This window comes from Chiloscyllium plagiosum, chromosome 36 (assembly GCF_004010195.1).
Source record: "Chiloscyllium plagiosum isolate BGI_BamShark_2017 chromosome 36, ASM401019v2, whole genome shotgun sequence".
Taxonomy (NCBI): domain Eukaryota; kingdom Metazoa; phylum Chordata; class Chondrichthyes; order Orectolobiformes; family Hemiscylliidae; genus Chiloscyllium; species Chiloscyllium plagiosum.
This window is the reverse complement of record NC_057745.1, coordinates 19,842,880-19,867,832: the sequence shown is the minus strand read 5'-3', so window position 1 is coordinate 19,867,832 and position 24,953 is coordinate 19,842,880. Positions and strand designations below refer to the sequence as shown.

General features: G+C 38.9%; 1 protein-coding gene across 2 annotated transcripts in view; it reads right to left on the bottom strand.

The window, feature by feature from the left end:
• LOC122541026 (DNA-binding protein RFX7-like) overlaps nt 1-24,953 on the bottom strand; it is an 88,311-nt gene that overhangs the window by 10,832 nt on the left and 52,526 nt on the right. For both annotated transcript variants that reach the window (XM_043677482.1, XM_043677483.1), the window contains 4 exons: nt 20,043-20,159; nt 17,772-17,853; nt 5,780-5,987; nt 2,376-2,680 (listed from right to left, as the gene is read on the bottom strand). In XM_043677482.1, the coding sequence (XP_043533417.1) occupies nt 2,376-2,680; nt 5,780-5,987; nt 17,772-17,853; nt 20,043-20,159 (712 nt within the window). The remainder of the gene's footprint in view (nt 1-2,375; nt 2,681-5,779; nt 5,988-17,771; nt 17,854-20,042; nt 20,160-24,953) is intronic.

Sequence of the window (24,953 nt, the reverse complement as noted above, 5' to 3'; positions counted from 1 at the left end):
CAAATAAACTAAGGTACAAAGATTCAATTTTTATTTCCAGAGATGAAATCTATCTAATTCAGTATATGTTTTTTTTTAAAAGGAAATTCAAAGTTATCAATACCAATCTTATTCACTGGAGAATTAATTTTCAGCAAAAAAATTCTAGTTCTGATCTGTTATAGGGATGATATTAAGCTGGAGAGGATTCATAAGTGATTTACCAGGATGCTGCTGGTGATAGAGAGTTTGAGCTATAAAGAGAGACTGGAAAAGGCTGGGACTTTTCTTCACCAGAACACACAAAGTTGAGAGGAGACCTTAAGAGATTTATAAAATAATGGGAGGTATAGATATGATGAATGGCAGGTGTCTTTTCCCTAGCATGGGGGATTTCAGGACGAGGGGGCATATTTTTAACGAGAGGAGGAAGATTTTAAAAGAGACACGAGAGGCAATTTTGTTTGTTTAAAACAGTGTAGTTTGTGGGTGGAATGAACTTCCAGGGGAAGTGATGGATGCAGGTACGGTATAATGTTTAAAAGACATTTGGATAAGTACATGACTAAGAAATACTTAGAGGGATATGGGCCAAGCACAGGCAAATAGGACTACTTTAGGTTGGAATTAAGGTCAGCATGGACTGGTTGGACTGAAGGGTCGGTTTCTGTGCTCAATGACTATGACTACTAGGGAACCGGATGTGCACAAAGTCATTTCTTAACACAGAACACTATATTCCTTCTCCTCAATAGCATGCTTATAAGGAATCAACTATCTTGGAATCAGAAGAGAACCAAGCTACAATGAAAAAAATACATTGGATTTTTCCCTATTTCAAGATACAAAGCTAAATGTTTATATTTGGTGACAACATTAATAGCATTTGGTACCAAACCAAAATACTTGCATTGATGTAATACCATTTAAGGCCATGTAAAGCAAATTTCATCAATTAACTATTTTGGAGATACTTGTGCATCAAAATGTCTCTTAAAGGACAACGGCTAGACAGTCCATTTTAGTGATGGCAATCAAAATCCCATCGCCCAACAAACTGGGAAGACATTCACAGTTCATCTTTAAACAGTACCATGGAATCTTTAATAACCATCTGAAGGGCAGCTGATTCATTGATTTAATGTCTCATGCAAAAAACAGTATTTCAGACTGAAGCATCAGCTTAGATAACATTCAAGTCTATGGAGTGGGACTTGAACCCACAACCTTCTGACTCAAAAGTGTACTAGCACTAAACAAAGGCTAATATTCAATGATTCCCATTTAAAATTTGAGTTAATCAGAAATCAAGGCTATATTACACAGTCCTTCATTTGTAAACATCTGACGTTAATCAAGATTTAATTTCCCAAATTTGATTTATTACTCTAATATGTTTGCACGTTTATCAACCTTCTGTCAATTTTCTACTCCTCTCCCTGAAATTGATCATCTGTGCTGTGATTGTTGTTCATGAATATCAGCAGACCTGTTACCATGACCAGAACAAGTCAGCAAGCGTCACTGACATGACCAGAAAAAGCATTACATCTGAGCCTTAAGCTGCCTTTCCCAAACATTCAGACTGGAAGCAATTAGAAATGAGAACCTTAATTGAGACCTAACTGAATCCTGAACAAATAAATAGTTCTCGCACACCACTGTCACTCATATTGCTCTCAGTTAACTGATCACAAGCTGAAGACATAATCTGATCTGTGCAACTCATTTATGCTCCAAAACAAATTCAGGCACTCAATATATATTCTTATGGCTTAAAAGGCCATAATGTAACTTAACATAATGTATACTTCCTATGGCTTTGGAAAGATCAGGTTTATTGCATATTGGTTTGGAGTCCAATCTTGCTTGCCAACACTCCTGTGAACTTTCTTGGGACATTTTATTGGTTTAAAAGTGCAATAAGACTCATTCCCTAATGATTTGCAGATCATTATACCATCTTCAGGGGAGAGCACACAGCAGAATAACATGAGCAGTAATCAAAATCAGTTTTGATACTGTTGACATAATACTGTTCCATTAGGCATGGGGAAGGATATAATGTGGTTTGTTTTGTTTCATTTCTGTGAAGGGAAAGGCTTTATTGAATCTGACAATTCTTCATATGAACTGCCTAGTTTAGCAGATAAAATATGAAAATTAAGACAGATTAAAGGCAGTTTAAGGCTTACAACCACCAAAGTACAACATTACATCAAAATAACCAAGAATAATCAATTAAGTGCAATGTGCAAAAATTACATAGCTTGGCTAATGAAAGTCAACAAGCAATTCACAGTCAGATAATGAACTTTAGTTTTGACAACTCTCATAACCTTTGACTTGCTATTTCTTGAGTATTCGATTTTGATATTGAACAATGAATGACTTACTTGGATAGGGCTGGGAACAGTTGCCACCACAATGCCAATAGTAGGTTGAGGAGAAAGAAGAGCAGGGCTTCCACTGGGGATGTTGGATACTTGCCCAACAGTGGCACCTTCTAGTTTCTTTACTTGTTGCTCGCCTGGTAGTGGAGACTGAAGTTTCTGCTCCTGTTGTTTCTTCAGTGTATTCTGCTGAATTTTACGTTGCAACTGTTGTTTGGCATCAACTGATGGGGAAAGCAAAGTCTTTACCTGTGGCTGAAAGGAATTGCTTTCAGTCATGGGCACAAAAGCAGAAGGTTGCTTTGTTCCTGCAAGAAAGAAAATTACACTAACTGTGAAAAAACACGAATGAGTATCAGGCGCATTGTAGGTCATTTAAATATCAGCAGCATCACTAACATTAAAATATGCAGCTTCTAAAGAAAATGTGTTTCTTAAAAAACAACTTCATTCACTTTATGTCTGCTATTCTCTTTGTTTCAGCTTGAACACAAGTGGAAACCTGATGTTATGATTGTGGAAAACAAGACCCTCGTTCTACCAGTCCATTTATTCCTTTGTGTGTCATAGGGTCATATAAATCTCTATTTCTGCAATACATTGCACAAATAATTGTTCCACTGATCCCTACAGAATGCTCCACCTGTCCATTTTTTGAAGTCCTTACTCAGGATATACAGAGAGCAGCACTACTTGCTCACTATCCACTGTCATAATTAACATTAGCCCCTTTACTCAAGACTTTCAACTACACTAGTGTAGGGCCTGTTTGCACATACTAGTTGTTTCTTGAGTGCATAGTCATACTGACAAAGTGTTGGGTTGTTTGTTGATTCTTCAAAATATTTTTGTATATACTAGGAAATAACCTCTTTTTATGTTTAATAAGGATGTCAATGCTAGGAATAGAACATTGCCACTTTTTGCATCAGACATCAAATACAAACCAGATGTAGTGTGCTTGCCAAAATAAGTTTAAACTGAACTTACGCAATAAAACCTCAACAGCAGCAGGAAAGGATACTAGCACCGTTTATTTAAAAAAATGGCAAAATGGAATATATACAAGTCAAACTATAAATAGACAAGCATGTGTCTTATGTAGACTAAAGCAGTTGATGATTCACTAATAATTTTCACAATAAGTAGTGACAAAGTCCAGGATAAGGATGATTTTAGAACGTGTTAAAAAATCTATTATATAATAAGTGAAGCATTTGCGTCTCCATAATCATTTTTGAAGGGGTGTGAATGTATTGTCATGAGTAAAGTTCTTCGCTACAAACATCAAAATCTGTTTTTCTGAAATATCTCTTTAAGATTACAAACAGTAACCAGAGTAGAAACCTGTTCTACCAGCTCAGTTCTCCATATAGGAAATGCTTTATAACTACATGAAAAGATAATTGCTGTTGCTGAGAGAAATTGGTTTATAGATTGACATAAGCGTAACCATCATGCAGGGAGGCACATTATCAAGTTGAGAAGAAAGAAACAAAACAAAAAAATGGATTTTTGCCCCTTCTCATCCATAGAACATCTTGAGATTATTCAGTTCCAATTTGCAATTGAGAGACAGTCTGGAGGTACAAATATCAGGTGCATAACTGCCATTGAGTGTTGTATTTATATTTGTTGTGTGTTTCCTTTAGTGTCCTTTTTGGAAAATTCGATGTTGTTGACAAGTGAAAGGTTAATATTCAAATACATGACATTTTCAAGACATGCAATCTGATGCACCTATGGTTTCCAGGATGTCTGATCTCCAAAATAATCGGCGAGAATGAAAAAATGTTGCAACTTTACTGGGAAGAGTGTGACGGTAATTGTACCCCACAGTTCCACAAGTCATCACAAAATGTAATTATTTCCTAATTTGTCTGTCACAGATGTTATTATGCTGCAACACAACAGCCATCTAGTCGTCACGAATTGTACAAAATCCTATTCAAATCATGAAGAGAACCAATTTGCTTGACTAACTGCTATTGAGGACAAAAGCCATTTTGAGGTCACCAGACTCAAAATGTTAACTTTCTCCTCACAGATGCTGCCAGACCAGCTGGACTTTTCCAGCAACTTCTGTTTTTATTAATTTATTTAACAAGTCGTAGACAAAAGGATTTCTAATGTATTATTATGTAACTTAAAACTACATCTCTTCAGAAACCCCAAGTATGCACACAAATTCAAAATTAAGACAAAAGACAAAGATTCGATACATTATGGATTTTAAAAAGTAAACAGGGAAAACAAAATTCTAGAGATCAAAAGTCTGAATTAGAGGGTGGATTAGATTATATTCCGCAATTTCCACTGATTCCAGCAGTGATGATATGCTGTTGTCTATAAAGAAATGGCGATTCTTCACTCTGCGTATGTGAGACAAAGAGAGCACGCAAGAGAGCGAGTGTGAGGGGGCAGGGAGAAAGGCTGGCAGGCAGAGAAAGTGAGGGAGATTGACTTATTCAATTTGCAGGATTTGGATGTCTCGTACTGCCCTGTACTTTTGTATTTGGAACAAACTGCAGCTCAAACAATTGGAGGACTGTCATCAAGAAGTTTTTCTTAAACTCGTAGACTCTTTGGTGCCATTCTGTCTCCAAATATCTCTCGCTGCCTTGAGAAATAACACTATCTTGTACCAAATTCTCAGATGCAAAACTCCTAGTATTTCAGATACATAGCAGTCCAACTTCCACTCCAGCTTATAGACCAAAAAGGGAAACAATGTGGTCCCTTACTAAAAGGAAAGAAATTCTGTGGAGGTTGGCTTTCTGAAAATAAAAACCTTTGCTGAAAGAGCTAACAGTGAAAGGAAATGGATAAAATGTAGAATGTTCCACAGACAGTTGCTCTTATATTAACATATGCTCTCAAGTCTCTAATCATGCATAGTTGTCGTTCAAGTCTTACAGTTTAGAAAATAATCTTGAGATGTTTCTTCAATTATTCTTTTAAAGAGAACAAATAGGTTTCACCTTGATCTCAATAGATGTTCTTTTCAAATTGGAGAGATCAGCTTGACACAAACTTATTTTCAGCAGACTTTCTTTCTACTAAATCAAGTAACAAAATCAGACTCAACAGGGCATCTACACCAAAATACTTATCACCAATTATGCAATTTTCAGGAAACTTTAAAATAAATCTCGTGTCCACAATGAACTTTCCATGACCACTTTTAAATAAATTACACCAGGTAATACCATAAAACCTGAACTAAATCCATTTTCCATAATCCTTCAAAATGCAAGTTTCCTAAATAATATTAAATCAAGAGCATCTTTGCAGCAAACTGCATGCTTAACCACCCTATCCAAATAAAATAAAACAGCAGTATTAATTTTAAGGAAGAAATTAAATGGAGATAAACTGGGTAATATTACAATGAATCAGTTACTCACCTGAAGTTGCACCTGCCATCACTGACAATGCAGCAACTGACTTTGTGCCAATATAGTGACTGGTAACAAGGAAGCGAGCTAGATCAGTCACCGAATCAAATTTTCGGATTAATACTTTCTGGGCCCACTCACATACCAGACTGCAAGCTGCAGATCTGACCTCTTCTTCAATGCTCTGCAGGTGGTCTGCAGAGTGTGACCCTTCAGGCTAGAAAGCAACATAACCCAACATTAGATTATAATTGTTGCAAACAAAACTATACTTAAAAACAAGTACAGGTAAAATTTTAGTTGAGCAAAGCAGCAATTCAACAGGCAATTTTTGCTACTTTCCACCTCAAAACCATTTGAATGTGGCTCAGTTCAGTGAAAGGAGTACAACTTGATAAAGCAATTTAATCAAAAAGAAAGAACATTTTTCACTTTAGATTAGATTAGATTACATTACAGTGAGGAAACAGGCCCTTCGGCCCAACAAGTCCACACCGACCCGCCGAAGCGTAACCCACCCATACCCCTACATTTATCCCTTACCTAACACTACGGGCAATTTAGCATGGCCAATTCACCTGACCCTGCACATCTTTGGACTGTGGGAGGAAACCGGAGCACCCGGAGGAAACCCACGCAGACACGGGGAGAACGTGCAAACTCCACACAGTCAGTCGCCTGAGGCGGGAATTGAACCTGGGTCTCAGGCGCTGCGAGGCAGCAGTGCTAACCACTGTGCCACCGTGCCGCCCACTTGATAGCACAAAATGCAAGGATTGAAGTAATACCATAAATATAACTGACTATGCAAACAAGTCAAATGTCCATTTCTGAAGAAATAATGTTTCAACATAAACTGCTTTTGACTGTAAGACTATTACATCCCAATCCCAGCTGCTTTGAATGTAAAGTACCAACACAAATTATGGCAGTTATTTAATAAAGGCAAGGAATTGTAAAAAATAATGTCAACTTTAAACAGATGATTAATTTTAAAGAAGTCTTACTCAAGTAGTGAATATTTGTTTTGAAAGTAACAAAAAAAAATTTTAAAAAAAAAAACTTTATTACAAATTTAAGTAGGGGGAATCCTGCCATAAGTTGGCATGGAGATGTCTGTTAGGTTTGGAAACACTGCACTCTTACTTCATGAGGTTAACAGATTAGATATTCTTTTTGGAAGTTGTGCAATGGCACCAAAAAATGTGTGGGGGAGAGGAGAAAGACAGATTATTTCTAGGAATTACTCAGCAACTTATACTGATCAACACATTTATTGCACAATTGAGCAAATCAGGCAATTAGAAACTAATTTTCTTTACATTGGGCAATGTTTCATGGAAATCCAATACTGTAAAAACTTTTTCTATTTTATTCTTTTATGTGACCTGGGACAAAATTTATTGCTCATCTTTTGTTGCCCTCAAGATGCTGATGGTGATCTGCCTTCTTGAATTGCTGCAGTCCGTGTGCTGCAAGGGATAGCCACAGTGCTGACAGGGAGAGCTTTCAAGGATTTTGACCCGAGCAAAACTGAAGGAAAAGCAATGTATTTGCAAGTGGGAAAAGTAAATTACTTAGAGGGGAACTTGCAGCCAGTGGTGCTCCCTTGACCTTTGAGACAGGATTGGTCATGGGTTTGGAAGGTGCTGTTTAAGGAGTTTTGTGAATTTCTGCAGTGTATCTTTTATGATACATACTGCTGATACTGCGCATGGCAGTAAAAAGGGAGCGATTTTTTGCAGGTCTGGCACCACGTTAACTAAGCAGGCTGTTTTGTCCTGAATGATGTCAAGCTTCTGCAGTGTTGCTGGAGCAGCACTCATTCAGGCAGGTGGGCAGTATTCTATCACATTCCTGTACCTTGCAGGTGATTAAACAGGCAATGAGACGACAGAAGACTATATCAATCTAGATTAGAGACAAATAACATACAAAAACATACCAAAATGATACATAGAGTCCATGATGTCCATGGAGCTGTTCCTTGGACATTCAATTAAGATTTCAAAATTCCTTTGACACCACAGTGTGTAAACTATTCCAGGGTAGCTGAAAGCTCTGTCTAACTTTTGAGTTCTGGTCTTTATCATACTGGAGAAATAGACTTGCTCATATTACAAAGCAGCTTCATGAAAGGAATAGTCAATATTGCCAGCAGTAAGGAAAAGATCACTACCAACCAATAAATAAATTGCATGCCAAGTTCAACTTGCTAAGATGACCAATTCATTCCTGTAAGCAAGCAGGCTAACAATCAAAACGTTTCTCTTAATTACATTAGTCACATCTTGCTCATCTCATTGCCCTCATTTCAGTGCCATGCATCATATATTTGTTCATAGGATGTAGATCCGCATTCATTTTCATTCCCAACTGCCCTGGAGAAGTTGGTGCTGTGCTGTCTTCTTGAAGCCACTGCAGTCTGTAGATTGTAGGGACACCTATTAGGAAGGATATTGACCTAGCAACTATGGAGGCAATATACTGTACATATGAAAGTCAGGTTGTGGCTTGAAGGGAAACCTGTAAAATGTTCTCACACATCTGGCACCCTTGTCTTTGAAAGGTTCCGTCAAACAAACCTTGGGTGAGTCATTGCGGTGCACATTTTAGATAGTAAGTACTGTTGCCACATAGTAGTGATGAATGGCATAAATATTGTTGGTAGTGGATGGGTTGTCAATTAAGCTGGCTACTTTTGTCCTGGATGGTCAGTGTCACAGAGCTCTACAGCACGGAAACAGGGCCTTCGACCCATCACGTATGCACCAGTTAAAAATAACTATTTAACTATTCTAATAATATTTTCCAGCACTTGGCCCATACACTTGTATTGCCTCGGTATTATTAGTGCTCATCTAAATACTTCTCAAGTGTTGTTGTTAGTTTCTGTCTCTACCATCTTTACAGATAGAGAGCTCAATATTCCCACCATCCTCTAACATTAAGATCATAAAAAATAGAAACAGGAGGAGTCATTCGGTCCCTCAAGCCTATTCCACTGTTCAATAGCTGATCTGACATTCCTTACATCCACTTTACTGCCTTCTCCCTTAACCCTTGATTCCCCTACTCTTCAAGAATCAATCTATCTCAGCCTTAAATGTACACAAGGACTCTCTCCCCAAAGTTCTCTGTGGCAAGTAGTTCCAAACACCCTCAACTCAGAAGAAATTCTTCCTCATCTCAGTCTTAAATTGGCACCCTTAATTCGGAGACTCTGCCCTCTCGTCCTTGACTCTCCCATGAGGGGAAACATCCTCTGAACAGTTATCACGCCCCTTATGAATCCTATATATATGTTTCAATTAGATCACCCCCCATTCTTCTATTCCAACAAATAGAGTACCACCCTGTTTAACCTATGTTTATCAGACCATCCCTCCATACTGGGAATTGTCTTAGTGAACCTTCTTTGAACTGCCTCCAATGAAATGATAACCCTCCTTAAATGAGACCAACACAGCCAAGTAAATGTGGTCTCAGCAGAACCTTGTACAGTTGCAGTAGAACTTCCCTACTGTTATAAACCAAATCTTTTGAAATAAGGGCCAACATTCCAATAGCCTTCCTGATTGCATGCGCCTAGCTTTCTGTGTTTCGAGCACCAAGTACCACAAGTTCTTTTGTGGTACAGCTTTCTGCAGTTTTTCTTCATTTAAATAATACTTCCAAACTTCTCATCTTCCTACATTAAACTGCACTTGCCAAGTTCTTGTACACTCATTCATCATATTTCTTTGTCTGTATTCCTCTCAACTTCCAAGTCCACCTATTTTTGTGTAGTTCGCAAATTTCGCTACAGTATATTTGTATCCTTCCTCCAAATCATTTACATATATTGTAAACAGTTGCAGTCCCAATACTGATCACTTGAACTCCACTGGTCACAGGTCGCCAACCTGAAAAAGAACCCTTCACCCTCACTCAGTGTTTCCTGCCCATTAAGCAATTCCCTGTCCACACCTATATACTACCTCCAATATCATCGGCTCATATGACTTAACCTTTTGTGAGGAATCTTGTCGAATACCTTCTGAAAGTCCAGACACAATACACCTACTGGCTCTTCTTGAGCCACTCTGGTTGAGACTTCTTCAAAACACTAGAATAAATTAGTCAGACACAATTTCCCTTTCATGAAATCGTGCTGACTTTGCATCAGAAAAATCACGATTTTCCAAATGTCTCTGTGTGACAAAGTTTCCCTCACATATGCTCTAAATCTTCTGCACTTTACCTTAAAATCTATGTCTCCATTGAGAGTAATGCTTTTTTCAGTCTACTCTATCTATCTAAGCCCCTCAATTTTATATATCTCAATCATATCCCCTCTCATCCACCTCTGCTGTAAGGAAAACAACTCAGTCTGTCCAATCACTCTTCACAAATAAAATTCTCCAGCCGAGACAACATCCAAGTAAATCTTCGCTGCTCCCTTTTCATCAGTGTTATCACATCCCTCCTATAATGTTTCAGGATTTCAGAACTGCGTACAATACTCTGTTACCTAACCAATGTTTTAATCAGTTCCAACATAACCTCCCTGTGCTTGAACTGTATGTCTTCGCTAATAAATGCAAGTATACCATACACCTTCTTAACCACTTTCTTCACCCACTCCTGTACCTTAAGGAATGGGTGGACATATACACTAAAGCCCCGCTGATTCTTGGTGCTCCCCAGGGTCCTACTACCCATCATCCATTCCCTTGTCTTGTTTGTCCTGCTCAAGTGCATCACCTCACATTTATCAGAATTGAATTCCATTTGCCACTGATCAGCCCTTTGACCAGCCTGTTTATACTCTTCTCAGTATTTACCACCTTACCAATCTGCGTGTCATCTGCGAACTTACTGATCAACATACCTACATGCAAGTCTAAATAATCTCTAGAAAGCACAAAGAGCAAGAGCCCTAACAGTGACCCCTGTGGGACTCCATTAGACACTGACTACCAGTCGGAAAAATACCCCATAACCATCGCCCTCTACTTCCTACTACTCAGCAAATTGTGGAACCAAATTGCCAAATTCCTTGGATCCCATGTGCTCTGAAATTTGTGATCAGTCTTCTATGTGGGACCTTATCAAAAGCCTCCCTAAAGTCCAAGAAGACTACATCAAAAGCATGGTCTTCATCTACAAACCACTTTACCTGTGGAAAAAATTAAATCAGGTTGGTCAGACATGACTTCTCTTTAACAAAATTATGCTGATTGTTCTCGATTAATCCCTGCCTCCCCAAATACAGATTAATTCTGTCCCTCGGAATTATGATGATGATGATGACGCTATGGCTTTAAGAGGCATGTTTTGTCCTGGTTTCTTTTAGAGAGAGAGTGGGGGACTGGTAGTGAAAAGTCTATGAAAAAATAAACAATAGGTTTATAAGGCCTTGGCTTCTTTTTTAAAAGTTGGAATAATAGAGGCAGCCTGACTGCGTGTAGTCAAACTCTCAGAGATCAAGGATTTTAGTTAATTTCAGCAACTACTGTTTTGGGCTAGAAAAAGTGAAAGCTGTTTTCCCTTTCTCAATGACAGCCAAAAGATGGGAGTTCTCTTCCTAGGCTGCTGGATTGCATGTAAGACAAAATCTGTTTTGTGGAGTTTGCCTTCTTGCCAAAGGGTATACTTAAGGGATATTACTATACTGTACGTTAATTAGTAATAGTTACTGTATGTTATTCTGTTAAGTTTTCCAATAGAGTTATTCTAAGTTTTTCTTTCTTTTGTTGCATTTTAACTACAGTGTTTGAATAAATTGTGTTTTGCTTAATGTTAAGTAATTTGACCAGTTGAACACAGCACTTTACACCTGTCTTTGAAATCAGAAAAAAAAGTTAGGTCTAGGCTACCTTCTTAAAAATATTTTGAGGGGGTCTGGTCTGGTGCATAACAACTGCTTCTAATAGTTTCTCCACTAAGTTAGACTGACTGGACAGTTGGAGGGTTATTGGAGATGCAACCCTTCCAGGCAAGGGGAGAGTATTCCATCACAACTCCTGACTTGTGCATTCTTGATAATGAGCGAGTATTGAGGAAAAAATGGGCAAGTCATTCACTGCAGTACTCCTAGCCAAAGACCAGCTCTTGTAGCCATGGTATTTATATGGTTAGTCCAGTTCAGTTTCTAGATGATAAGCCCCAAGTTGTTGATAGTGGGGGATTCAGTAATGGTACTGCCATTGAATTACAACAAATAGTTGCTAGATTTTTCTCTTGTTGGAGTTGGTCATTGCCTGGCGTGGTATTTGCCACATTAGAACTAACTTGCCGGTTATCCAAGTTTTGCTGCATGTGAATACTGACTGCATCAGTATGAGGTGGTATGGATGATTCTGAACATTGGACAATCAGCAGTAAAAACGCACACTACTGACCTTATGAGTTGGGAAGCTCATTGATGGAGCAGCTAGCAATGCTTGGACATAGGACTGTTTAGGAACTCTTGCAATGATATTCTTAGACCAAATGATTGACTGCCAACAACCACAATAATCTTCTGTTCTGCTTGGTATGACTCAAACCAACAGAGTGTTCTCCCTTATTCAGAATTCCAGTTTTTTTATTTGTCCTTGAAGCTATACTGGGTGAAATATTACTTTGATGACAAGGGCAGTTTCTCTAATCTCACCTCTAGAATTCAGCCCTTATGTCTGTGTTGGACCAAGGATAAGGAGGTCATGTTGAGTAGTCCAGACTAAACCCAAATTGAGCAGTGAGTAGTTTATTCTGAGAAACTGGTGCTTGAATAGAGCTGTTGACAATTGCTTTCATTACTTAACTGCTAATCGAGAGTAGTCAAACAAGGTGTCAATTTTCAAAACTGTGGTGCTGGAAAGCACAGCAGATGAGGCAGCATCTGAGATGCAGGAGAATTGACATTTCGGCCATAAGTCCTACAGGTAGGACAGTTCAAGGAGGCGGTGCTGAATTGAAGGATTGGATAGAGGATGAGGTGGGGGAGGGGAGGGGAGGCAACTGGTGAAGTCGATCGTGATGCTGTGTGATTGGAGGGTCCCAAAGTGGAAATAACGCATATTTCCTCCAGGTGTTAGGTGGCTTGGATTCGGAGGAGGCCCAGGGTTTGCATGTCATTGGCAAATTAAGAAGGGGAGTGGAAGTGGTCAGCCACAGGGCAGTGCGTTGTTCGGTGCATGTCCATAGATGTTCCCTGAAATGTTCCGAAAGTTAGCATCTTGTCTCCCCAGTGTAGAGGAGACCACATTGAGAGCAACAGACACATTAGATGAGGTTCTGGATGTGCAGGAAAATCTCTGCTGCACGTAGAAGGGTCCTTTGGGCCTTGGATGGAGGTTGGGGGGTGGGGGGGTAGAGATTTTACATCTCTTGTGGTGGCGAGTGAAGTTGCTGGGAGGGGACAGTAAGTTGGTGGGGAGTGTGGACCTAACAAGGGAGTTGCAAAGGGCATGGTCTCTGTGCAATGCCAATAGGGATGGGGAGGGAAACATATCGCTGGTGGTGGGGCCTGATTGTAGGTGGCAGAAATGACTGAGGATAATGCGTTGAATCCAGAGATTAGTCGGGTGGAAGCTGAGGACTGGGGGATGGGCCTTTCTCCTTGTTGCAGGTGGAGGAGTTGGGTTCAAGTACAGAGGTGCAAGAACTTCCTGCACCTCTACCCTTGAACCCCACCCATCCAATTGCAACAAGGAGAGAATCTCTCCCAGTTCTCAGCTTCCACCCCGCTAATCTCCGGATACAGCACATTATCCTCTGTCATTTCTGCCACCTCTAATCAGAGGGGCAGGATAGAAGGTAATGGGCAAAGTTGCTCCAGTGGGGAATCTTGAACAGTTCAAGAGTGTCTGGCAGATCTGTCCTATCAAGGGGACAGCTCATAACCAGGGTCACTGTGTGTAAGATGAGTCTCTATGTCTATGGCAAGTAGTTGCTTCACTAATCAGTGGGACACTCTCTCCAGACCCAGTAACTGTTTAGAAATAGGGCTTTGCAGGATTAACATGGCTAAGTCTACCAATGTCATCTCCAGTACCTAGGTCAATGCCAGGCAGCTCATTTAAGCAGGCAAGTTGCTTTGGGTCTCAAACCTCATGGGGGCATATGATATTTTTGAATGACTGTGACGATACTCTGGCTTTAAAGAGGGTTTTTTGTCCTTTTCGTAAGCCAATAAACAACTTGTGAGTGAGTTTGCAAGAGCCCAAGTCACATTCCTGGGCCATGTCCTTAGACAAGGATAAATGACCCCACAGGATGTGAAAACAAAAAGTTATTGGAGTTTCCACATACTATCGACGAAGAGGGAAGTACTGCAATTCCTGAAGCTCCGTGGTTTTTATCGGAAGTTCATACCAAATTTTAGCAATGTGCTCGCTCCACTGACTTGAAAATTTCAACAGATGGAGGAATGTCAGAAGGCATTTGACAGCCTGAAAGCAGTATGTACACTGCTCCAGTGTTAGCCACATCTAATTACACTAAGCCATTCAAGATGGCTATTGATGCAAGTGATGTGTGGTACTGGTAGTGTACTGTTCGAAGATAGAGTCATAGAGATGTACAGCATGGAAACAGACCCTTCGGTCCAACTTGTCCATGCTGACCAGATATTTCAACTCAATCTAATCCCACCAAAACCTTCCTATTCATATACCCATCCAGATGCCTTTTAAATGATGTAATCGTACCAGCTTCCACCACTTCCTCTGGCAGCCCATTCCTGACACGCATCACCTTCTGCGTGAAAATGTTGCTCCTTTGGTCTCTTTGATATCTTTCGCATCTCACCCTAAACCTATGCCCTCTAGTTCTGGACTCCCCCACCCCAGGAAAAAGACCTGGTCTGTTTACCCTATCCATGCCCTTCAAGATTTTATAAACCTCTGTAAGGTCACCCCTCAGCCTCTGACCCTCCAGAGAAAACAGCCCTAGCCTATTCAGGTTCTCCCTATAGCTCAAATCCTCCAACCTTGGCAACATCGTTGTCAATTTTTTCTGAACCCTTTCAAGTTTCACAACTTCCTTCCAATAGGAAGGAGACCGGAATTGCACGCAATGTTCCAACAGTGGCCTAACCAATGTCCTGTGGCCAAACCTCCCAACTCCTATACTCAATTTTTGGACCAATAAAGGATAGCATACCAAATGTCGCCTTCACTATCCAATTTACCCAAGACTCTACTTTCAAGGAGCTGTGAACCTGCACTCCAAGGCCTCTTAGTTAGCAACACTCCCTCAGACCTTACCATTAAATGTATAAATCCTGCAAAGATTTGCTTTCCCAAATGCAGCACCTCGCATTTATGGAAATTAAACTTCATCTGCTACCCCTCAGCCCACTGGCCCATTTGATCAAGATCCCACTGAAATCTGAGGTAACCTTCTTCACTGTCCACTACACTTTCAATTTTAGGGTCATCTGCAAACTTACTAACTATACCCTGTTCATATTCAAATCATTAATATAAAATGACAAAAAGTAGTGGACCCAGCACTGATCCTTATGGCACTCCACTGGTCACAGGTCTTCAGTCTGAAAAACATCCCTGCACCACCACCCCTATTTACTACCTTTGAGTCTGACAAGATGATACAAAGTCCCATTAGATATTTAGGATTTTTCCAGAAAATTGAATAACCATCAACAGAAATATTCCATGATTGAGGGGACCTTAAGCCTGCAACATTCCAACGTTTATACTGCCAGTAATCTGAGACAATTGTTTAAAGGCTTTGAAAAATTTAAGGATAAAAATTCCACACTGTTCTGTTGGAGCTCATTATTGCAGCCATTCAGTATGAAAATTCTAGACATGGCAGGATGAGACAATGAAATTGCTAACGTATGAGCACGACTTTGATGAATGAAGATGGAGGCATTCGATAGTGGGAGAAAAGAGTGAATCAACTATAGTAATGAATGTTTGCATGCTTATAGTCAATATTATGTATATGCATTGTAGTGTACTAATAGCGTAAGACTAAATGTTTTTAAAAATGAAGCCATCTTTATATAATGATGGTTCTTTTGGTGGTGGTGGTGGGGGGGGGTGGGGGGGTACACAATACTATGGTAAAGGTTGAGACAGAGGGGCTGAGCAATCTGTTCAAAGTCAATAAACAGCCTCTGAGGCCTTGTTTTTTTTTAAAATAACTTTGAACACCAGAAACAGCCTGAATGGGTGGAGTCAGGCTCCCACAAAACCAGAATGTTTAGTTTCCGCTTTCAGCGATTGCTGGGGTCTTGAAACTGCATGTGGAAACGCTTATTCTTCTCTCTGTTACAGCTAAAAAGCTGCTAGAATTGTATGTATTTTATTGAATTTGCTTTTACCAAGAGTATGCTTATGCAATGTTGCTATATTGGAACAGTTAACTAGTAGTACAGGTCATTCTGTTAGAACAAGTGTTTCATTCATGCAAATTTGCTGTAATGTCGATTGTCGATTGCTTCTAAAGAGCAAACTGTTAAAACATGTATTCACTATAACGTGATTACATCGCCAACACTTTGAAGCACTGTTTCTCAAGTGTGATTTTTCTATAATGCAGGGTTGCACAAGAATGCAACCCCATCACATTATAGAAGAACTACCTGTAGTTAATATATATTATTTTATTAAGCATTGCGACAGAGTTACCGTTAAGCCAATCCAATTTTTGGTCCATATTTTAACTGGAGTGTGAAAATAAACACTCCAGTTAAAATATTGGAATACAACGCATTACACTTACCTTTAAAATAAGAGAAGTTTAGGGTTTAGGCTATCTTTTACATTTTGAGGGGGTTTGGCCGGCCCATAACACGACAACCAGCAATGGTTACGTGATTACCAAAAAATCTGGCAATTAACACTGATTTAATTAGATTTCACAATTCAAATTTGACGGACATTCAAATTTTCAATTCCAACATCTGCCACTGTGGATTTGAGCCCATGTCTTCAGAATATTAGATGGTGCTCACCATTACTAGTTCAGTGACAATACCATAATGCCAAAGCATCCCTTTATACCCATCTCCTTAACAGTCTTGTTGTCTGTATTATGAAATTATGAAGAAACAGTAGTTGATATTTCACAAGCAGCATCAAACTTCAATTCCAGTTCTTCTGGGACATCTGAATTTGATAGCACTGAAACAGCTTTGGTGGTATTGCAAATAAAATCGAACTGATTTCACTGGTAGATCGTGCCTGCACTCTCTCTGCTAGGATTTTTAAATTCATGATGGAAGCCCAACTTTCAACATGCTGACCAATGAAGCCGACCACAAGGTCTCCTACTATGCTCTAAGTTAAAGTTTAAATAGGTCCTGAGGAAGCTGATACACAACTTCTAAACCGAAAGCATGGGAAGTTAAACTTGAAAGATAGAGATTACTGGAAAACCTGAAAAGAACCTGTTGCTCCAGCTTGAAAAACAACGTGCATTTCTCAACATGATTAGGACAGAAGTGTAAGCCTTGGCAGAATTCTGGTTGAGCTAGAGGTTATGTGAAATAGACCGGAGGTTTGTGGAAATGGATTTTAAGGATGCATGAGGATTTAGCAGTTGTGCAGATGAAGGTAGGTGTTCCACTGATAATATTAGAAAAGTGAAAGTTGATATTGTCGTGAATAATGGAAATTATACAGAGCACGGGGGTTAAAAAGTCCACAAAATGAAGACAATAAATCTAGGAACCCAAATTATTCCCTGAATAATAACAGCAAAATATCGCAAATGTTGGAGATCTGAAACAAAAACAAAGTGCTGGGGAAAGTCAGTAAGTCTGTCAGATCTGTGGAAAGAGAAAATAATTCTCCATCCATGGTGAAAGAGAGAGAATTTAACTGTAATTTGACCATAGAACAAATGGAGACGGTCACTGTAAATTTCATTTAGTGTTGTAGAAACTTCAGGTTCGCTATCTGTAAATCCTTCCATTGTTTTTTTTTATTAGACTTGTCAATGTGCTGTATTGTTTATATTTCATGTCCTAATAGCCTTGATTACAGAATATAATTACCCCTTCAGTTTTGTGAAAATCCAGACTTGGTAGCGATGGCATGTGAACAAAAGCTTTTTTCCTCAGACCACTATAACAATATGTTTTAAGGAGTTAAGGTCAAATAACTTATTTATTTTACTTAGAATAAAACCATGACGACAGTAGAATACGGAATTAGAAACAAAAGATTACGAAAAGGTTCCAATTCATTGAATTCAAACTTAAATGTATCAAAGATGAAGAAATGATAAATGCAAAATAGAAGACAACCCCAAAAATAAAGAGCAAAATATGCAATCTGCATGTCGCCTTTTCACAGTAACAAATTCTTTGGCATTATGAATCTGAAATCTATTCCTGTTCATTGAATTTTTTCAATTTCAAGTATTTGATCACTTCTACTCTCATCTATGTGCTGTCTTACTACACATCATAAACTTTCTACAGTTCCAAGGTCAAAAGGGCTTGCTCCAAGATATCAGTCCATCTTATACATAGGTGTGCGCCAGAACCTAAATGTCAATTCATCAAATTTTGCCATATCCTGGCAAAAACTGCAACAAAATCTGAGGAATAATATGCATTCCTTCACTGTTACATGGTTGCATATCATTGTTCTAATTTTCATGTTAGATGAGTGACATTCATTTGCAGTAAAAAGCTTAAATCAATTTAAGTCCAATAACTGAGTCACACTTACTTTAAAAATTAATAGAAGTAATATTTTATCATAATAGTCAACTCAAGAAGACTGTCAAGAGCTAACAGCTTATAGCAGACAATTCATGCAATAGAACAGTTACAAAAATGAAATTTTTGTTCTGTCTAGAATGTTTTAAATTGAGTAATTTATATTTAACAATTTTTTATAGATGTAAAGGGAAACTGTAGTAATGCTCTCCAAGACCAAACAAGGAGGAATTCAGGACTAGTTGCTTAGCTACATACGAAATTGCAAAGATATATTCAAAAATAATTTTCTGTGTATTGCTATGAATGCCTAATATCATAGTTCATGTATTTTAAAAGCATGACCTTTCAGTGTTAAGAATTGAAGTTCAGTAAGGAAAACACCGGTAAACATCTCAGAGAATCATAGAATCCCTACAGTGTGGAAACAGGCCCTTTGGCCCAACAAATCCACACCAACCCATTTCCCCTACCTTATTACTTCACATTTCCCCGGACTAATGCACCTAACGTACACATCCCTGAATACGATGGGCAATTTAGCAAAGCCAATTCACCAAACCTGAACATCTTTGGACTGTGGGAGGAAACTGGAGCACCCAGAGAAAACCCACGCAGACACAGGGAGCATATGCAAACTCCACACACTCACTCACCTGAGACTAGAATCAAACCCGGGTCCCTGGCGGCGAGGCAGCAGTGCTAACCACTGAGCTATTTACAGGCTGGTAACTGCACAAATCTCAGACAATTATAATTCAGCAAACCGATCTTGGAGCTACAGTGTGGAGACAGGGATAACCTTTCACTGAGGTTTGACTGTCTGTAAGGTTATGGGGAAAATGGTTGATTTTTTTTCTGATATTTATAATAAGACAGTTTCAAATAGTTCTTGGATTGTGTAATATTATTTGTGTTTTATTTTGCTAAACATAAGCAAAAAGAAAAAAATAAAAAAACCTGCAATCCATCAAGCTAGGTCTCACTCTGGGATCTAACTTATTTAGTATTACCATCAGCTATAATCATGACAAAATAATCAATCAATCAGTTTGGTTGCAGTTTGAGACCAGAACTGTGTGTTACTAGAAATGTTTTCAGATGTTTTAAGCCACTGTGCAAAAGCTGCAGGAAGGGTAGTTCTGAAGCTGTGAGGTCAGTAAAGAAATTGTAGGGTTGCTTATCCAAAATCTAATGGAAGGGGCTTGATTAAATCTTTTACCCTGCCAAGTAGCGGGAACACTGAAGATAAATAATGAATTCAAAACAGCAAAGTTGGGCCAACAAAAATAACTAAATCTTAAAGATGTGATAATAGGAGGCAGCTCTCAAGGGAAATAAAAAGTTGAACTGAGTTCTGTAGGATAACCTACAGTGTTAAATTAATAGCTGCCGCTGTGTTGAAGTCTTTTGTATATACTACAGGGTTGTTTTAGTTAAATTTGAACTTTTGTCATAGTTGCCGGTTATTCCAATTTCTGCTGGAAACATTTAGAGTCCTTAATAGAATCATTCACTGGGGTCAAACAGGCATGTTGTTACTCAAACTAAAAAAGAACACGTTAGCACTCGAATTTCAAAACAACTCAAAAAGGATATTTTGATTTGCCTCTTGTGCCTAGGCGTCGAGCTTTCATGTTTGGAAAGACATTCTTCATAACCTTCCCAAAGTCAGCTGCACTTAAAGAGTTATAACCAAGATTGTCACAATAGCCTCTGGAAAATAAAATGTGAAATTCTATTTGGTCACACTGCAACGATAAAACAGTGATCTCTGTTCTCTTATGTTAAAAAGAAACAAGCTAGCCATTTGCTTCTCAATTGCTAGCCACCAGTGGATGACTCACAGTGCCACAGTTCACTTCTTCATTGTCGAGAAGGTCTTTTCCTGTTTAATGACAATTAAAATGTCATTAGACAACAGCTAGAATGACAACTCACCTGATGACAAATTATGCACAGAAATTAAAATCTTTCTTGTGTCCTGACTTTGAAGGTGCCCACATCAGTGTGCCAAACTAGAACAATTAATTTGCTTGTGACGTTAACGAATGAATATTTGCAAGAACCTTTATGCCCTCAGTCAGAAGGACTAAAGTGGTAGAAAAATAAATTAGTAACAATGTAAATAATGTAATACAAACTAGCTGCACAAGACAAGGGAGAAAACTGCAAAGGACATGACATTAGTTGAAAAATCACAAGATTCTATGGTTTCTTGATTTGTTATGGAGTAACACAAATCAATAGTCTAATTTTCATCTATGATGAATCAATTTGAGCCTTTGCTCCATTAAAAAAAATGATTAGGCATATACCACATATAGATTCAAAGAACAAAGTTCTTCACAGGATCAGAGTCATACAGCACAGAAACAGACCCTTCTGTTCAACTCATCCATGGCGACCAGATATCCTAAATTAATCTAGTCCAAATTTGTCAGCAGTTGGCCAATATCCCTCTAAATCCTTCCTACTCAAGTACCCACGCAGATGCCTTTTAAGTGTTGTAATTATACCACTTCCAATACATTCAATACACGCACCACCCTCTGCATGGAAATGTTGCCCCCCTCAGCTCCCTTTTATATCTGTCCCCTCTCATCTTAAACCTATATCCAAAACATGGTTTTTGGTCTCCTCTACTTTGACTATGGACTCCATTCATGCCCTTCATGATTTTATAAAGCTCTATAAAGGTCATCCCTTAGTCTCTAACGCTCCAGGGAAAATAGCCCCAGCATATTTAGCCTCTCCCTACAGTTCAAACACTCAAACCCCAGCAACACCCTTGTACATCTTTTCTGAACCCTTTCAAGTTTCACAATGTCTTTCCTGTAGTAGGGAGATCAGAATCGACCACAGTATTCCCAAAAAACAGCCACAACATGACATTCCCAATCCTATACTCAATGCACTGACCAACAGCAATTGTAACAAATGCCTTCTTCACTACCCTGTCCACCTGTGACTGCACCTTCAAAGAACTATGAACCTGCACTCCCAGGTCCCTGTGCTGCAATACACCCCAGAACTCAACCAATAAGTGTACAAGCCGTGATTTGCCTGTCCAAAATGCAACACCTCATATTTATCCAAATTAAACTCCATCTTCGGCCCACCGTCCTATCTGATCAAGGTTCCATTGTATTCTGAGCCAACCTTCTTCACTGTGTACTATACCACCAATTTTGGTGTTGTGACAATGCTGCAAGACGAGTTGTCCTTGGTTTCTCCCTCCAACCCCCAAAAAGTGGTCATGAAGACAGATTCCGAAATGTCTGGGTTTATCTACTTGAAGAAGCTTTTAAGTTTTTAAACAAACACTTGGACAATGAAAGGGGAGTGGCTGGTTCTCCCAGCTCAACTTTTCTATGGTTTGGTTTGAGCAAGCAGTCAGTTGTTAGCTGGGAATCCAAATGAAACAGCCACATGGAAGCAGGTGATCCATGCTGAACATCTCTCCCATTTCTCTTTCTTCCCCCCTCCTGCAAGACCCTGTGTTTAATTTTACCTTTTTTGCCAAGGGGTGTTTATGGGAATTGTTGCAGAAATTTACAACATCATTAAGTTGGGATAGTCTGTTCGATTTTCAGTTAGGTTATTCTGTATTCTGCTCTCTTTTGTTTGTGTTTCATTTGATAGTCTGAAAATAAACTTTTGGTTAAAACAGACGGGTTTTGACCAGCTGCATCACTCCTGGAATATCCTCCTTACACCCATTCAAAACAACTAGAAAAGTTAGGGTCCGGGCTACTTTCTTGAAATGTTTTGAGGGGGTATGACCTGATCCATAATGGTAACATCAGCAAACTTACTAACCATATCTCCTATATTCACATTTATACAAGTGACAAAAAGCAATGGGCCCAGCACCGATCCTTGTGACACATTGTTGGTCACAGGCCTGTAGTCCAAAAAACAACCTTGCACCCACTACCCTCTGTCTCCTACCTTCAAGCCAATTTTGTATCCAAATGACTAGCTCTCCCGGGATTCCATGTGATGTTACCTTGCTAACCAGTCAATCATGCAGAACCTTAAATGCTTTGCTGAAAGCTATATAGGCAGCATCCATTGCTTTGACTTCAATCTCCTCTGTCACTTCTTCAAAAAACTCAGATTAAGTTTGTTAGACATGTTTTCCTATGCACAAAGCCATATTGACTAACCTTAATAAGTCCTTGCCTTTCCAAATACATGTCCCTCAGAATCTCCTCCAACAACTTAACCACCACTGACATCAGGCTCACCGCTCTACAGCTCTCTGGCTTTTCCTTATCTTTCTTAAATAATAGCACATTAACCATCCTTCAAGTTTTCAGACACCTTACTCCTGGCTTTTGTTGATACAAGTATCTCATCAAGGGACCCAGCAACCACTCCCCTAGCTTCCTACAAAGCTCGGGGATATATCTGATCAGGTTCCAGATATTTATCCACCTTTATGTCTTTTAAGATGTCAAGTACATCCTCCTCTGTAATGTAGAGGCTTTTCAAGGTATCGCTATTTACTTCTCCAAGTCCTCAAGCTTCCATATCCTTCTCCACAGTAAACAGTGACGCAAAATATTTGTTTAGTATCTCACCCCATCCAGTGCAGTTCCACACAGAGATGGCCTTGTTGATCTTTAAAAGCCCTATTCTCTTCCTAGTTACCTTTTTACTCTTAAATGTATTTGTGGAATCCCTTTGGATTCTCCTTAACTCTATTTGCCAAAGATATCTCATGTCCCTTTTTTGCTCTCAAGTAAACTCCTTCTGTCCCTACACTCTGAAGAGTTCACTCTGTCACAGTCTATACCTGTCGTATGCCTCCTCCTTTTTCTTGACCAGAACCCCCATTTCTCTAGTCATCCAGCATCTCCTCCACCTACCAGCCTTGCCCTTCTTACTAAAGGGAACATAAAGCCTCGGGACTTGCATTATCTCATTTTTGAAGGTCCCATATTTTAAACCGGCCCTTTACCTGCGAATAGCCTCTCCCACTAAGTTTTTGAAAGTTCTTGCCTAATATCATCAAACATGGCCTTCCTCTAATTTATAAGTTTAACTTTGAAATAAGGTCTATCCTTTCCATCGTTTATTTTAAAATTAATAGAATTCTGATCACTGGTCCCAAAGTGCTCTCTCATTGAGACCTCCAGTCACTTCCCCTGCCTTATTTCCCAATAGGAAGTCAAGTTTTGCTCCTTCTCTAGGAAATTCATCCACGTAATCAAGAAAAATTTCTTGTCCACTCTTAAAATTGTTCTCCATCCAAACACTTATGGCAGTCCCACTTGACATGTTAGATGCCACTTCATTCCACTGGAAGAAATGTGAAAGAGACAAAGAGAATCTCAGTTCTGAAGTCCTTTAATTAAGATGAAAGGTAGCGATTTTTTTTTAATTAAGATTCTGTTTTTGCAATCCTTTTGTGTGCAAAACAAGATCTAGGAAGTGTACCAAAATGCAGATCTCTAATCTTTCCTACTGAAATCAGCACCTAACAAGACAACCTCTGGCTATTGGTTCACAATTCTGATGTTCTTCCTCAAAACAGAATTACAACCCTGAATATAAGTTAACCAAGCAAACAAATAGCTTGACATCCCAGTTTACTTGCATAAGTCCACAGCAAACTACAGGTGATCCAAAATTAAATTTTGTAACAATGGCAAGGAAAATGTTAGTACATATATTGCAAAAATTCAATATGTTGGGTGAAATGTTCCAGATAATCAACTCCAATGTGTACTGTGGATACAAATTTGAAGAGGTGTCCTTCCAGTCACTCCTGTCTTTTCAGTCATCACCAGAAAAGGCACTTCCCACTTGAATTAAAAGTTGTCAATTTATTTGACAAGATGATTCAATCTCAAAAGTTGCCGTATTAAAAGGAGGATACCAAGATATCACTAATTAAGAGGGGAAACACAATTTTTCCTGAAAGCAAACACCATGACTTTCTTCAGTCCTCCAAAGTGCTGAAAAAAATTCTTCCATAAAATTTTCAAAGCTCTGATATAAAATTATAAGTTTCTGATGTTATTTGTTTAATTACACTGAAGACCAAGATACTGCCCATGTGTTACTATTTTCACAAGAGAAAGTTGAAAACTACTGGGATGTCATTTGGGCAGATAGCAATCTTTCAACTACTGTCATCACCTTCAGAGGCAGTTACATTTTATAAATGATCTCAACATTCTAGTATTCAACTTGGCTTCAAAATTAACTCATTTATTTAACCAAGATCTTAGATGATAAAAGTGAATGTGTTTGCATGCATTGACATTATAATCGGTGTCTCTCGATACTTTCCTTTAGGCATTTGTTTTGTGTGTTCCATACTTTAACAACTTTGATTATCAAAAACTTACAGGTTTAAAAAAATGCTTTGTTAGCAAAGGAATTGTGAACCCAAAATATGCTGTACTTATAAAATGTATAACTATTGCTATATATGATGCCAAGTGCAACAATTTGTAATTTTAAAATATTGCATATACTATGCCAGAAGAGTAT